We start from the raw sequence: 13,616 nt of genomic DNA, 5'->3' as shown, positions 1-13,616 counted from the left end.
TGATCTACAGTAAGTAAATAGGCGTGTAACCCCGTGTGTGTGTGTGTGTGTGTGTATGTGTGGGTGTGACTGAGCTCCGTGGGGGTCATAGTACCCTAAAGCAAGGCTGCCGTGGAATATCGATATTTTTGTAGATCACTTACTGTAATTATTTTTTTTTGGTCTCTTTTTTTACAATAATCCTCCTCGACATCGACAGTTGACAATTGATCTTTCCCTCCCTCTCTTATACACCAAGTTCAGGTTAAGTGGAAGGTAAGCGTCTATCTGTCATTCCTCATATTCACCACAGGATGGCAGTGTGTAAGAGGAAATGGAGGCCTTGATGTAATGAAGCGTCACCTTTGCTGTTGAGACTGAAGTCCCGAACTTGGAGTGCCGCTGGAGTTTTGACGGCAGTCTATTTTAATGCATTTGATTGCAAGACGACTTTCTGTTGCACAGAAATGCACGTAAATAGTCATCACAGATGACAACTGCCAAGCACGTTGTTCTCTCTTCACTCCCCCTCCTGTCTCTCACATAAAGGCAAACGGGCGCCTGTTCGCTCCTCTCAAGAGAATAAGTTTAGTCAGCCTCCTTATCAAAAGTGTCACTTTTTCTGTCCCAGTATGCAAATGCGCTGCTGCGTTTGAGTCCCAGTCAGACTTCATTAGCAGAGTTTCCAGAATCATTGTCTACGGTCCAGATGGCAGCCAGTCAGACCTCGCTGTCGCTGACGCCACTCAGTGGCGTGAAGTTTCTGAACAGCTTCCTGTAATAGCGTGAGCTACACTAGAAGGACCGAAGCCCTCAAAGCTTAAGCCCAGGAAATTCACAGAAGCACAATGAATACCTGTACGATCCTGCCCAAGCAGACATGTAATTCCGAATGATAATATCGAAATACCTTATTCTACTTACTGTAAGTTCTACATTCTATCTACCAATTACACTAGAATTCATATTAAACCTCCAGACAGCGATTCTAGTTTTTCTTTTTTAAATTACAAAAAAAAAAAAATTTTTTATAAGTAATAAATATAAAAATAAGTAATTAGACAAAAAAAAGTGGTGGAATTAGCCACTGTGTTGTGCTGATTAACCTTTTCTGCACATATACACTATAAGGCAAAAAGCATATCAACAGCTTGTCCTCCATGGTGTTCCGAAAAGAACATTAACATGAAGCTGCTCCAACCTTTGCTGCATAACAGCTTCTGATCTCCTAGGAATGCTCTGCATTAGATGGGTTGGGTTTTGAGGGAACGCTATCAGGACCCCAGTCAACCGCTGAACTTAGACATTTCCCTTTCACAGGCAGATTACCAGTGACACTCCAGCAAGGTGGAAGTTTGGAGAACTGATGGTGGAAAGATGACATCATATGACGGGGCCAAGTGGATAGTCACCAACATCTTCTGTACAACCACCCACTCTGCTACCGTTTGCTGCAGGAGAGACTGCATGACTGCACTTAATTACACACCTGTGGAAGTGACAGGCATGATTAGCCAGTCCCTCTAATCAAAAGGGGTGTCCTCATATTTTTGGCCATGGATTCTAAGGCCTATATATTCAGTTCTTTCTTGCGTAGCACTTGTGCCATGAATTTGCAAACACTCCATTTGCTTATATTCTGAGCTGACCGCAGTGTTATCACAACGATTCCATACTGAATATCCACACATCAGCAGAACTGAGCTCCCACTGTCAGACTGGAGAGGAAATGCGGGGCCTGTGGGTCACATGACCACAGCCGAGCCTCAGATCTGACATGAACTGGCCTCAGCAGTGTGCCACACACCTCTGGCATACAGAATTCCGGTTGTTTTGAGGAAACGATGGCTGTCACGACTCAGACACCGTGCTTATGATTTGAAATATTTATTAGCCTTCGCAAAACAACACGTGCGACAGAACACCTCGACCTGGACCGTCCTTCTATCACATCAGGACTTCTGCCCCGAGACCAACAGCCCCAACACTGCTGGAAACAGGGAACCAGGGGAACTCACACCAATGACTGGGTGGACGGAACCAGGATGAGATGAAGCAGAAGGCAGATCCAGTCGCAGAGGAGCAGCAGAACCTGGGAACCTAAAAGGGAAAAAAAAAATCACAAACCCCCCAAAGACAGAACACCAATCCAATCGCCCCCAGTCCAGCGTAGTAACCGGGGGGCAGTAACCGGGGGCAGGCGTGACAGGCGACCCGGTTTGTCACCATTTCTGAGGTGTTGCCAGTGAGATGCGAGGAGCACAGGCTTAACGGAACTGCATCCAGCAAGCGTCCTCTGCTCACCATGGCGATGACCTCTGACCTTTGAAGAGGGAAGCAAACGCTGCTATCTGCAGGAACTGCTGCCGGGTCAGGCCAGTTAGTGATGCTTCACTTCCAAAACTAAGAGGGCTGATCCCTGGCTGGTCCTGCCCTTCTTTTCCAGCATTACCGCAGATACGATGCCTAATTAAATGCCAGGAGAAGCCACCCATGATTAACAGCCCTCCACACGGCACCATAAACCGGGTCAGCAGCGGTATTTAACGCCAATCAAAGCCTCCCTACCCACTTTCGGCAGCCGCTCCATCCCCGGGCGATCTCCTTGCGCAGGATTCACCCTGGTGACTGTGATCATCCCGAGCAAACAGGGGGGGGGCCCGCACTGCCGGCACCATCCTCACAGGGGCAGGCCGTCTAAGAAGGGGGCACTCAGGCCGGCCGTCAGGGCCGAGGCGACATCATGAGGCTCCAGCGGACAGGAGGACAGACTGGGAGCCCGTGGCCATGCACACTGAGCCTCTCCATCACCTTCACAGCCCCACCCCACCCCATTCAGACTGCCAATCACACTGAGGGGGCGTGTCCTGTGGAACAGAAGTATAATCTAAAGTAAAAACCAAATGCTGTTTTGCGCCTTTTGAAGAAATCTGCCACACCCACTCATAGGACAGAGGATCCAGACACTTGTGTAAGAAAAAATGCCTTTATTTTACAACTTTAAAAAGCAATTCTGAGCACAAAGATTGACTATTTTTTATATAAACACTTTCTGCATTAAAAAAATGGTAGCATGTGCACATTGTGCTTCAATTGAAAGTCTATACAACCTCTCTGGATGTCCCTGGCAACAGGAAACACAGTAAACACGTTATTGCATATGTCACATGTGACTGGAGATGCACATGTCCGATTACAGGATAGTGGGAGGGGAGGGTAACTAGTACCACACAATTGTCAATTACACCATGAATAACAATAGCAGCTTTCAAGCGAAGGCCTTGCACATCGTCCAGGGAAATAATGCACACAATGAAAAGGATAAATTAACCAATGACACTACAGTTGTGCTTTTGTGCTCTTAACTCCAACAAACAGCTTGTCCTAAGCAAATAATTTCATAATTTAAGGAAAAAGCGACTCACTGAGATTTCCGGCTTTTCCTTTTCTAACATCACTGATTTCTAACGTTAGCTGTACAGTTGCACGCATCCCCTTGACTGCAAAAAATATATCTTTTCCTGCTCATTGCATTTCAAGCACTACACTATAGAAACTGAATCTGAACAATTAAAACTCAGAATGGCCGCTTTGCTTCTATTCTTCTGAAGGAAAGAGACTCGCCCGCCTTCAGAATCCTCATTACCGTCCTCAGAATTGACGTCTCCATTTCTGCATTTACAGAACAAGAGCTGCATGGAGATCAGTCCCAGACTCATATTGCAGCTGCGTTTGTCTCTGCAAAACCAACGAAAGCTCTTCCAAAAACCCCTTTAAAGACTTTGGTATGAACAACGCATGGGCCCTGTGTACAGTGGAAACCAGAGACGACAGCATCCCCCTCTTTTGGAAGCCAGTCACTGCTCGCAGTTCGGTGATGCGGCAAGTGCAGAATGAGAAAACGGCGACGCTCAACATGAGCACCGCGCACGTGGCAGGCTCCGGCGTCCATCATCGCGGCCGCCGGCTACGTCCGGAGGGAGACGCTGGGAGTCACGTGTCAGCCCATGTCTGGCTGGGCACCCGGGCTGAGGACCACAGCAGGTAGGCAGGTGGTAACTGGGGGAAAGAGCTGATGTTCCTGTTACATTTCTGCACTGTACAGTGGATCGTGACTGTACAGTTCATCTGGAACTGAAACCCCCCCAGTGAGAGGTAACTCCCACTTATGGGGTTACAGTGCAAGATGCCTCAGACTCAGAATGTCAAACATTAAAACAAATGCAGCCACTGACTGCGAGCTTCCTCAACTCCTACATCCAAGTAATGGGATGGTTGGGAACTAGCAAAAGATGTCACTGATAACCGCCTTTCACACGTACGTGATTGGTTCCACAGATTCAACCAATCACAGCGCAAGACTGCGTTTAATTGTGTTAAGTGTATTAACCACAGGAATTAACAGTACCTCCAGGAGTGGACTGCGGCATGTGTCAGTAGAACAGCCAAACGATTAATTAGGCTGCAAATGTGGGCTAAACCTATGCGGGGACGAGAGAGGGAGAGAGAGAGAGAGAGAGAGAGAGAGAGAGAGAGAGAGAGAGAGAGAGAGAGGGGGAGAGAGAGAGGAGAGAGAGAGAGAGAGAGAGAGAGAGAGAGAGAGAGAGAGAGACTGTCATTAACTGTTCCTGCAAACCAGCTCCATGTGCCAGGAAACCTTTGCAGACTAAGGACCTGCCGGCTGCATGCTTGTTAAGCAGGCGCAGACTTTCCCATCGTGCTCTGGCAAAGCATAATGACACCCACGCATCAGCAGCCCACTTAGACAAAACACAATTTTGTCTTGTGAAATCTCACACATGAGCTCTGCATTGTATCTCTGCGAAACAAAAGGGAGCAGAAACGCCCAATAAAACGTGAGCATTTCACAAACTGGCATAAAGTGCAGGGAATATATGAAGGAGCCCCAGAAAGCTCTAAAAATCATCCCTTCATCACACGTACGAGGACAATGATTCACTCATCTGCAACACTAATGTTTTCCCTTATTTTCCCTGGTGTGCAAAGCGAGAGGCCTGTCACGTAGCGCATGGCGATATGCGTGGAACACCTGCCAGCCTAGAGCATCGCAAGCTAAAGGATCCCATGGGAAGAGCAACGCATTTTTCCGATTTAAGCTAATTGCTCTCATCCTCTCCTCACATCTCCTCACTCTGGGAACACCAAGAGATGATCGGTATTCCATTTCAGGAAGCAGAGTCGCTGTGTTGTCTAATGTCCTAATCTAAATGCGGAACCGCAGAGCAGCAGCACCATGAAGGCCTGCAGCTGCCGAGAAGCCGTGCAGGACTGCGCAGGTGAAGGCCGGGCCCCCAAGCTGCAGGACACACCCAACCGCCCAAGCATACAGGCCATCACGCCTCTGCTAGTGGCAGCACTAACAGCCACAGAGCGAAGGGTGTGGGCGGAGCTTGTAGGGATGTGGGGTGGGTGTGGCCAAGGTGGATCGTGACGACGGGGCGAGGGACTTCAGGGGGAATTCAAGACAAGCTCCAACATTCTAGCGACTTATCTTGCACAGGGGAAGACACAAATGGATGCTCTTTCCCCTAGTCAAAGATGATTGTTTAGGAAGATCTGGGTTTGAACGATTTGATTGTGCAACAGAACTAAGTCCCACCCCCTTCATGTGAAATACCTGAGTGGGGAGGGGGGAAGAGAGTAGGCAGCCACCATCGGCACAAGCCCTGGCCTGACAACAGCAGAGCGTTCAGCTGATGAGGACATCAGCAATAAGTGTTCTGACATTTCATAAGCTGACCTAAGGTGAAATAATTTCTTTATACTTGTGTCTTTGGGTTTAGTGAAGGTATCCGACGATCTGTGTCACGCCTGTCACCATTATTCTCTACATGGGACAGTTTAAGCATCCCAAACATACTGGGCACCTATTTCAGAGACGGATGAAACAATTTTAACAACAAAAACAACACAAAAGAAAATGGATAAACTATATTGGAAGAAATGCTTGATCATCACAGGGCTGGATGCCAACCCTCTTCAGCGCCATTCTGTCTGAACCTGGTTTTCCAATTTCTCTGCAGATTTACCCAGTTTCCCCTCGACAACCTGCAAACATCAGTATCTAATGCTCAGGAGTCAAGTAAGGAAAACAATTTCTGCTCCATTCCACACAACACAGACATACTCCCTGAAGCTGTGTTCGTAGTTCGTTAATGACTGCCAGCTTGGAGAAGACGAGACCAGCCACTCGCCACCTCGGTAGCACACGAAGACAGCGATGGTGGTCAGCATCTTCTCGGTTCCGGAGATTGAAGCGGGCCGTGTTTCTGCCTGACCTCACCTGCTCCTACCCCCCGCCCCAGGTGGGGGTGTGCTGGGTCCTGGAGCCGGGCTTCGGTCGGCTGCTCTAGTTGTGCTTGGCCCTGCCTCCCTTCAGATAGCTCTTCCAGCGCTTGACGAAGTCCTTGAAAATAGGCGAGTTGTCAACGGAGGCCAGCAGCTGCAGCTGATTGATGTGCGTGGTGTGATAGTCCCAGCGGGCCAGGTTGGGGGCAGAGCCCAGCATGAAGTGCCGCAGGTCATAGACGGTCCCAGACCCCGTGTCGTACAGGGGCAGCATGGCCTTCAGGGACTCCATGCCGCGGCTGAAGAGCACGCCAGCCTCGCGGCCCAGCTTGTCGCCGGCCGTCTCGGCCAGATCGTACAGGCCGATCAGCGAGTAGATGAAGCCGTTCAGGACGAAGGAGCCAGGTGTAGTGGGATACTCCTCGTACCAGTCATACTTGTTCATGAAGACGGCCTTAACGCCGTGCTGCTCCGAGGGCAGCTTGTAGGGGCCGGTGGCACGTAGGGCTGCATTCAGGTACGCTGGCTCCTTGGTGAGCAGGTAGGCACGCACCAGGGTGGACATGGCCTGGCCCTGGGCCATGGCCGAGTACCAGCCGGGCTCTAGTGGGCGGAAGCCCTCACCCAATTTGCGCGTGACCATGATGGGCCAACCGCCGCGCTCGTCCTGGTTGCGTACCAGCCAATCGCTGGCAGCAAAAAAGGCGGCAGTGTGGGCGGTGGTGGAGATGGTGATGTTGTCGATGAAGCCTCGCCCGTGGAGCACCAGCCGGACCACGCGGCGGGGCAGGATCTTGGTGGCTTTCACCGCCTTGGTATTGGAGAGCCCCACACCCTTGCGTAGATCTGTCAGCAGGTCCCGGGTGACGGTGCTCCAGGCTGTCCGTGGACCCAGCCCGTAGGTGATGTCCCGATCCTTGAAGGCGATGAGCTGGGTGCTGGTTACATAGTGGATGACAAACGGGGGGTTCTTCTCTGTGGTCTCCAGTACCACAGAGACGCTGCCGTTGGATGTGAACTTGAGGTCGAAGGAGATGATGAAGTCTTTCGAGTTCCCCAAAGGCAGAGAGATTCCCTCGGAATTCTCTGCATGACAGAATAAAAGCCAGGAAAGTTAATTAATTGACCTTCTTTTGATCAGCTTGACTGGACTGACTGTTTCTCCTCACAGAGACCTTTTCCAGGACTCAGTAAATCTCTCTGGCTTTGAATAAACCAGCTCCTATGGGAGGCCAGTTTAGGCACGTCACTGTTCACTGCAGCTAATTAGCGGAAACCGTTTGTCTGGTGGGGCGGTGGGGGTGGATGGGGCTCTTGGCCCACATTCTGGTGTGAAATATTTCTACGTAAAACGGCCCATGAGAACCCTGCGACCAGGCACCCCTGTACCTTCCAGGCAGCCAGAGAGCTCACGCACCCACCCCCACGAATCCTGACCCCCCCCCCCACAATCCGTTACCCCACCATGGGACGTAAGAGACATCTACTCAACAAATCATAAGTTCTGTGCTATTCAGCCCTCCCACTCCTGCTAAACGCTCTGCTGGGGTCTGGTCACCACAAGCTAAAGCAGAAAGGATGAAACAAAAGAAGGTTTTTTTGGTCAATTCCTTCAAAATAAAAAGGGGGGGGGGGGGGGGGGGTCCGAGCACGGCAGCTGCAGCCACCCTGGCGGCCCCTTCCTGGCACTCCTTAATGCACTCATAAATCCATTACTTAAGGCAATCTTGGGAGTAAGTGGATTTGTACTGTGGTCATGTGATCACTCTGCCATCGATAAAGGATGAGCAGGGAATACAGAAGAGATGCCATCGCCTCCATACAGCGTGTCAGCAACACAAAGGGTACCGGGGGGGGGGGGGGGGGGTCCTCCCATCAGCCTGCTCCATGGAGATCACTGGTTTCAGCGGTGACAGCCGTTATTTAACGGGTGCCTTAAAGGAGGAGCGTGCTGATACTAACGCATATCGATTCGCTGGGTCAAAACACGTTACCGCGTCATTAACGACAAGACGTGCACCAGTGCCATGCTTAAAACATCAGTCCCGCGCACACGCCCAGTATGGCTGTCCCAGCGTCACTTGTCGGGCTCCGCTGAGGGCCATGTGGTAGAGGGAGAGTTAATGTGACAGAACAACGGCTGAGAAAAGATTAGCAAGATTGATGTTGATCAATCAAGTGACCTCAAGCAAACAAGCAATCAGCAGTTCTATACCAGCAATTAAATGACCCCAATCAAAGAACCCTTAAGGCCAGTTCATACTTTCCACGTGAGCTATTGGTTGCAGAGGAGGGGGATGAGACGTAAATTTCATCATCGGTGTTTGGCTGCGGTCGGTGCCCGTGTAGCCCAGATTTTTGTCTAGCGGAAACCTTGCACTACCACACATGCGAGACAATCGATTAGGTATTTCCAGCAGGTGGCAGCGTGGACTTCCATAGATCAGCGATCAACGTCAAAATAACAGAGGAAGAATAGTTCTTGAGCCCAGTCTCCCTTGACACCGAGGTCAAGTCCTCAGTATTAATTCTGCAGCTTCAATAACTACGATCCGCTGTGGGGCACAACCAGCAAGGGCCAACACTTTGTGGACAGCCAGGCATTTTAAAATTCCTGGCTGGTTACAGCCCTGTTGCTGTTCTTGTAGTAGTAGTGAGCAGCTGTACAAGGAGGGACAGAGGTGCACTTGTCAAATTTTTAATTCTCCAGACATTATACAGAGCGGGAACTGTATTTTAAGAAGCAGCACTACTCTGGCATTCTGAAATCTTGGTGATAAAATTTACGAAGCAGGTGGGGGGGGGGGGGGGGGGGTGGTTGGAGAGGACTGTTGAAAGGATGTTAAAGCCCTGTAGTAGAGCTTATTACTGTAATACTGACATTTGAAGCTGCTCAGTTAACCTGGTTCACTAGATTGCTTGTATTGTTGCAATGAACCTGCCCTCTCCTGGTCTGCTGGAGTATCACCGCTGTATGCAGAACCATCAGCATTCACAGCCAAACGTAGTACGAACACAAGCCCCCCGCCATCTTAAAGCGCAAACGGAGCCGTGGCAACATGCATGGCTGAGGGGTCGGTACCTGGAGCGCTGAACTGCCGCACCATGGTGGCACGGGTCTTGTCGTAGCTCCGGGTGAGGGAGCAGCCCCGGGACACCGTCCAGACCGAGGAGGGGCCGTCTCGCTCCTCCGCCGCGTCATACTGCTCCACGTGGGGCGGACGCTCCGTCAGGTTCTTACTGTAGTGGCTCAAGCCGTACTGAGCGATCTGGATGGCGTAGAAGTAACCCTGAGGGCCCCACTGTGTGGACACGGGTACACCTGCAGGGGGCGATGCAGCACCTCCTCACACATCTCATACAGGGAAAATCATGAACTGAGGCTGTTTAATATGAATTCACTTCATTTTAGAACTAAACAGATCAAAAAGAAAGATACGTAATTCATACAAATACATTTGGAGGCAACTACTAAATTTCAATGTACTTGTGCAATCTCCCTTACACAATAACACATTCGGAATCCTTTAAATGATTTTATGATCACTAGAAACAATCTGTCGTCTGCTTTTCAGGCCTCCGTTTGCCATAATTCCTCAGCGGCGTGAAAAGGGTCGAAAAGGACTGACATGAAACTTTCACTTCGGCATTTACTTACTAAAATCCCCAATACAGCACTATAAAAAAAAAAAAAAAAAATATCATGCTAAACGCTACAAAATATCACAACTGCAGGATGTGTGGTTTGATGCCGACTCTTAAGACGCGCTTTGAGCTGCATCACATCCATTTCCACGGCTACACCAGCAGCAAGAACCGGCATAAAACTCCAGCAGCTTTTGATGGGGCCGTGATGAATCGACTCTCCTTTGTGGAAGCTGAGCTTTTACATCAGCAGACGAACACTCGGTATGACCCAGCCTCTGGCAAAACGAGAGAGAGCGTATCATGTGCCGTCTGGTAATGCAGACAATGCAGGGTGATACACCAGGCAGGAGCCGCCCCACACTGGCAACAAGGCAAGAATTACCCTGCACACTGAACAAATAAAAATAAACTGAATGTACCCAAGTACCTTTCATGATTATTTATCCAATAATAATAATAATAATAATAATAATAATAATAATAATAATAATAATAATAATAATAATAGATACAGGAGTGGAATTTTTATGCCTAACTGGCCAAACCTCACACTCCTGCCTCTTGATCCTCAGATGCTCCCAAAAAGTTTCAGCCTCGACACCAAAACACAGAAAAGTATTTTCAGCTAAAAGAGGCTTATTGCATCATTCCGTGAAAGGCAGTGTTTGTGCCGAGCTCGCGTGTCGCAGGAACGAGCGACTGTCGCCGGGAGATACGGCTGTACCGGGGGTCTTCCCCACCCAGATTTTATTTGCAGGTTCTTAAATCCCCCCCACTCCTTTGGAGGAGTGTGATTCGTCACTGCAAATGCATGGAGTCTTTTAAAAACTGGCACTTGCTTTGCTCCCCTTTCGGGGGACAGACGCGATGTCTTGCGTCGCAGGAGGAACCCGGGGAGCCGCTGAGGCTCCTTGTTACTCCTCAAACCAAAGGGGAGGGCGGGGCCTCCTCCGGTACCTCATTAGCCACTAACGTCGTACATGAGACACAAACTGCAATAAGCAAAACGTCCCTCTGCTCACGCACAACACACAAACAAATGCACACCCTCCGATTTAGTGTCAGCTTATTATAAATTATTTCTGCTTACATAAAAAGAGAAAACATCTTCAAAAAAAGTTGCAAAGCAGTGTTATATAATGTAAATCCCAGTTTGGCTTAATTTCAAAACCATCAGATTCTCACATCAGAGCACTGATGATAATAATAACGACAATAATTAATACTTTATTGATCCCCATGAGGAAACTGTCTTTAAGCCTCCTTCAACTTGCCCTTTGTAGAGTGAGCTGGCTGTGAAGGGCAGCCACCCGTGGCAGTGCCCAGGGAGCTGGGGGTTAAGGCTGAGGCTGGGTTTGAACTGGGGACCCGCTGATTACAGGCACACAGGCTTAGCCCACTGACCCACACGCTGCCCCCTGATGTAAGGAGCCTCATCATGCAATCTCAGGATGCACACGCACATGTCTTACACTGACATGGGATGCATTCCATTGGCCAGAAAGTATTACAGGTTACTGCGGAATAAACTAATTTACAAGTTGCGGGAAAGCATGGAATTGGCCGGCCAAAAATGTCATGGAAAAAGTTGAGAGAGAGAGACCGCAGAGAGTGGAAGCTCTGAGCTGTAGACCCCAATGACAGAGGCAACTGGAGATGTGAGGTGAGATCTGCCATGCGTGCGGCTAGCCAGCTACCTGAAGGGGGCCCACTGTGTGGATTATGCACCTGCACGTTAAATAAAAATACGATGATGATGATGAAAGACAAAGCGGCTTCGTGCATCGCACCCTCGATAAATAACCGTCACTGCAGAGCGAGGAGACATTTCAGTTTAAAGTATCGTGAACCCTGGGGGGGGTCTTTGCTTCCCACACCTTGCAAAACATTAGCCAGTTTAAAGTCATGTTGCTAACAGTGTGATGCAGACCTGGCTGGGGGAACCGTCGGTGTCCGGATATCCGACACGGCAAGGACCACCAACTCGCGTCCACGTGAAGAAACCCCAAATTTCAAAAACCAGATAACAGGTTATTTCTCTGGTTCCAAAAATAATGTGAAAAAAATCATTAGAAAGTACCGTTCCAGCCAGTTAAGAAAAAAAAGACAAAAATATTCTGGGCAGCTCAGAGGGCAAGCAGCCGAGTCCTCTGTCACTGTGACACTCTATGCTCATCTGGTCGTTTGACAGTAAATCATGGTCTGGATTTTTACTTTCTGGACCTGAAATTTCCACGTCTGAGCTACACACACTCATTGTGAACAACTGAGCACATTCAGGAGAGAGGAAACGCTTCCCTGACCACAAAAAGGGAAAGGAAACGGAGGGGGGAGAAACCAGCAAACTCCCCCCAGCCAGCAGGACCGCACCGCGCATCAGCGAGCTGTTACCTGTGGGGGGGGGGGGGCGCTATGAGGCCAGGCAACACAACAGTGATATTTCAGCTGACAAAAGAGGAGGAGAGGTTCAGAGTCTTTTCACCCCCCACCACACCCTGCCCCCCCCCCAATCAGGGCATCCCCATGGCCCCCCCACCCTGCAAGGCCAGTCGCTCTTTTCACCCCCACCGTCCCCATGGCCCCCACCCTGCAAGGCCAGTCGCTCTTTTCACCCCCACCGTCCCCATGGCCCCCACCCTGCAAGGCCAGTGCCTCTTTTCACTCCCACCGCGCCCTGCCCCCCCCCCAGTCAGAGTGTCCCCATTGCCCCCACCCGGCAAGGCCAGTCGCTCTTTTCACCCCCACCGTCCTCATGGCCCCCACCCTGCAAGGCCAGTCGCTCTTTTCACTCCCACCGCGCCCTGCCCCCCCCCCCCCAGTCAGAGCGTCCCCATGGCCCCCACCCTGCTAAGCAAGTCGCTCTTTTCACCCCAGCTCTGCTTTCGGCCACCAGTCCACCGCCGAGCCATAATGACAGCGGTGCTGCAGCCAGCAGTCACTGCAAACGGGGGTGGGGGGGTCATAAAAGGCCATTAGGCAGCTCACGTCGTGCCTTGCAGCAATTCGCTTAAGCAGGACTGGACAGGGTCCAGCGACGGTGACTGGCTAATGACAGTGGGGTTTGGGGAAAACGCTTCTGAAAGACATTATCGATTTTAGGGATTCGCACTTTAGCAGCACAGAGATGTGATGAGTTCATTAGAGACCAATTTTCATTATATTAAAACTTAAGGGGGAAAATGCGTCTCGGCCTCCATTGAGACGAACGGCGAAGTCAAACACTGAAAAAGGAAACCCGAGGCATTAACCTTGCAAGACAATTCCTGCTTTTATTTTATTTATTTTTCAGCTCACTGCAAAATAGGAATACTGCTCATACTACTCAAGCTGCACTAGAAGTTGGGGATTTTAGGCCATAATTGAAACAGACACGAACATTTAAAAAACACATGCTTTGGTTTGCTTAATTAAATGAAAGCATAATCATTGAGAATTACGAGTAAACATCTGTGATATAAAAAGATAAGAACGGCACTAATAGTTCAAGGCATAGACCTTTTTAGACAAACCTAACCTCACTTATCGCAGCCGAGTAAACAACCCCCTTCTCTAACAGCCAATCAGGTTCACAGGCGACCCGCAAAGCCTGGGGGAGCTTAATCACGCTGATCACACCGCCGGAGGTAAAAGAGGGGAGGGTCAGGGGTCACAGCGATACAATGGACCAGATCTCAGCCGTG

General features: G+C 49.8%; 1 protein-coding gene across 4 annotated transcripts in view; it reads right to left on the bottom strand.

The window, feature by feature from the left end:
- Positions 1-1,881: 1,881 nt before the first annotated feature.
- The window catches only part of LOC125751881 (D-glucuronyl C5-epimerase B), a 40,358-nt gene continuing 28,623 nt past the window's right edge, over positions 1,882-13,616 (bottom strand). For 2 of the 4 annotated variants that reach the window (XM_049031279.1, XM_049031280.1), the window contains exons 4-5: positions 9,371-9,610; positions 2,947-7,374 (exon numbers count right to left, since the gene is read on the bottom strand). In XM_049031279.1, coding sequence (XP_048887236.1) covers positions 6,350-7,374; positions 9,371-9,610 — 1,265 coding nt within the window. In that variant the 3' untranslated portion in view covers positions 2,947-6,349. Of the gene's footprint in view, positions 2,080-2,946; positions 7,375-9,370; positions 9,611-13,616 lie in introns of those variants that run through there. The other 2 variants (XR_007400804.1, XM_049031281.1) reach the window with 2 other exon arrangements.

The sequence above is a fragment of the Brienomyrus brachyistius genome, chromosome 11 (genome assembly GCF_023856365.1).
Source record: "Brienomyrus brachyistius isolate T26 chromosome 11, BBRACH_0.4, whole genome shotgun sequence".
In the NCBI taxonomy this organism is placed as follows: domain Eukaryota; kingdom Metazoa; phylum Chordata; class Actinopteri; order Osteoglossiformes; family Mormyridae; genus Brienomyrus; species Brienomyrus brachyistius.
Note: the sequence above shows the minus strand (reverse complement) of the source record. Positions and strands in the feature narration are given on the sequence as shown.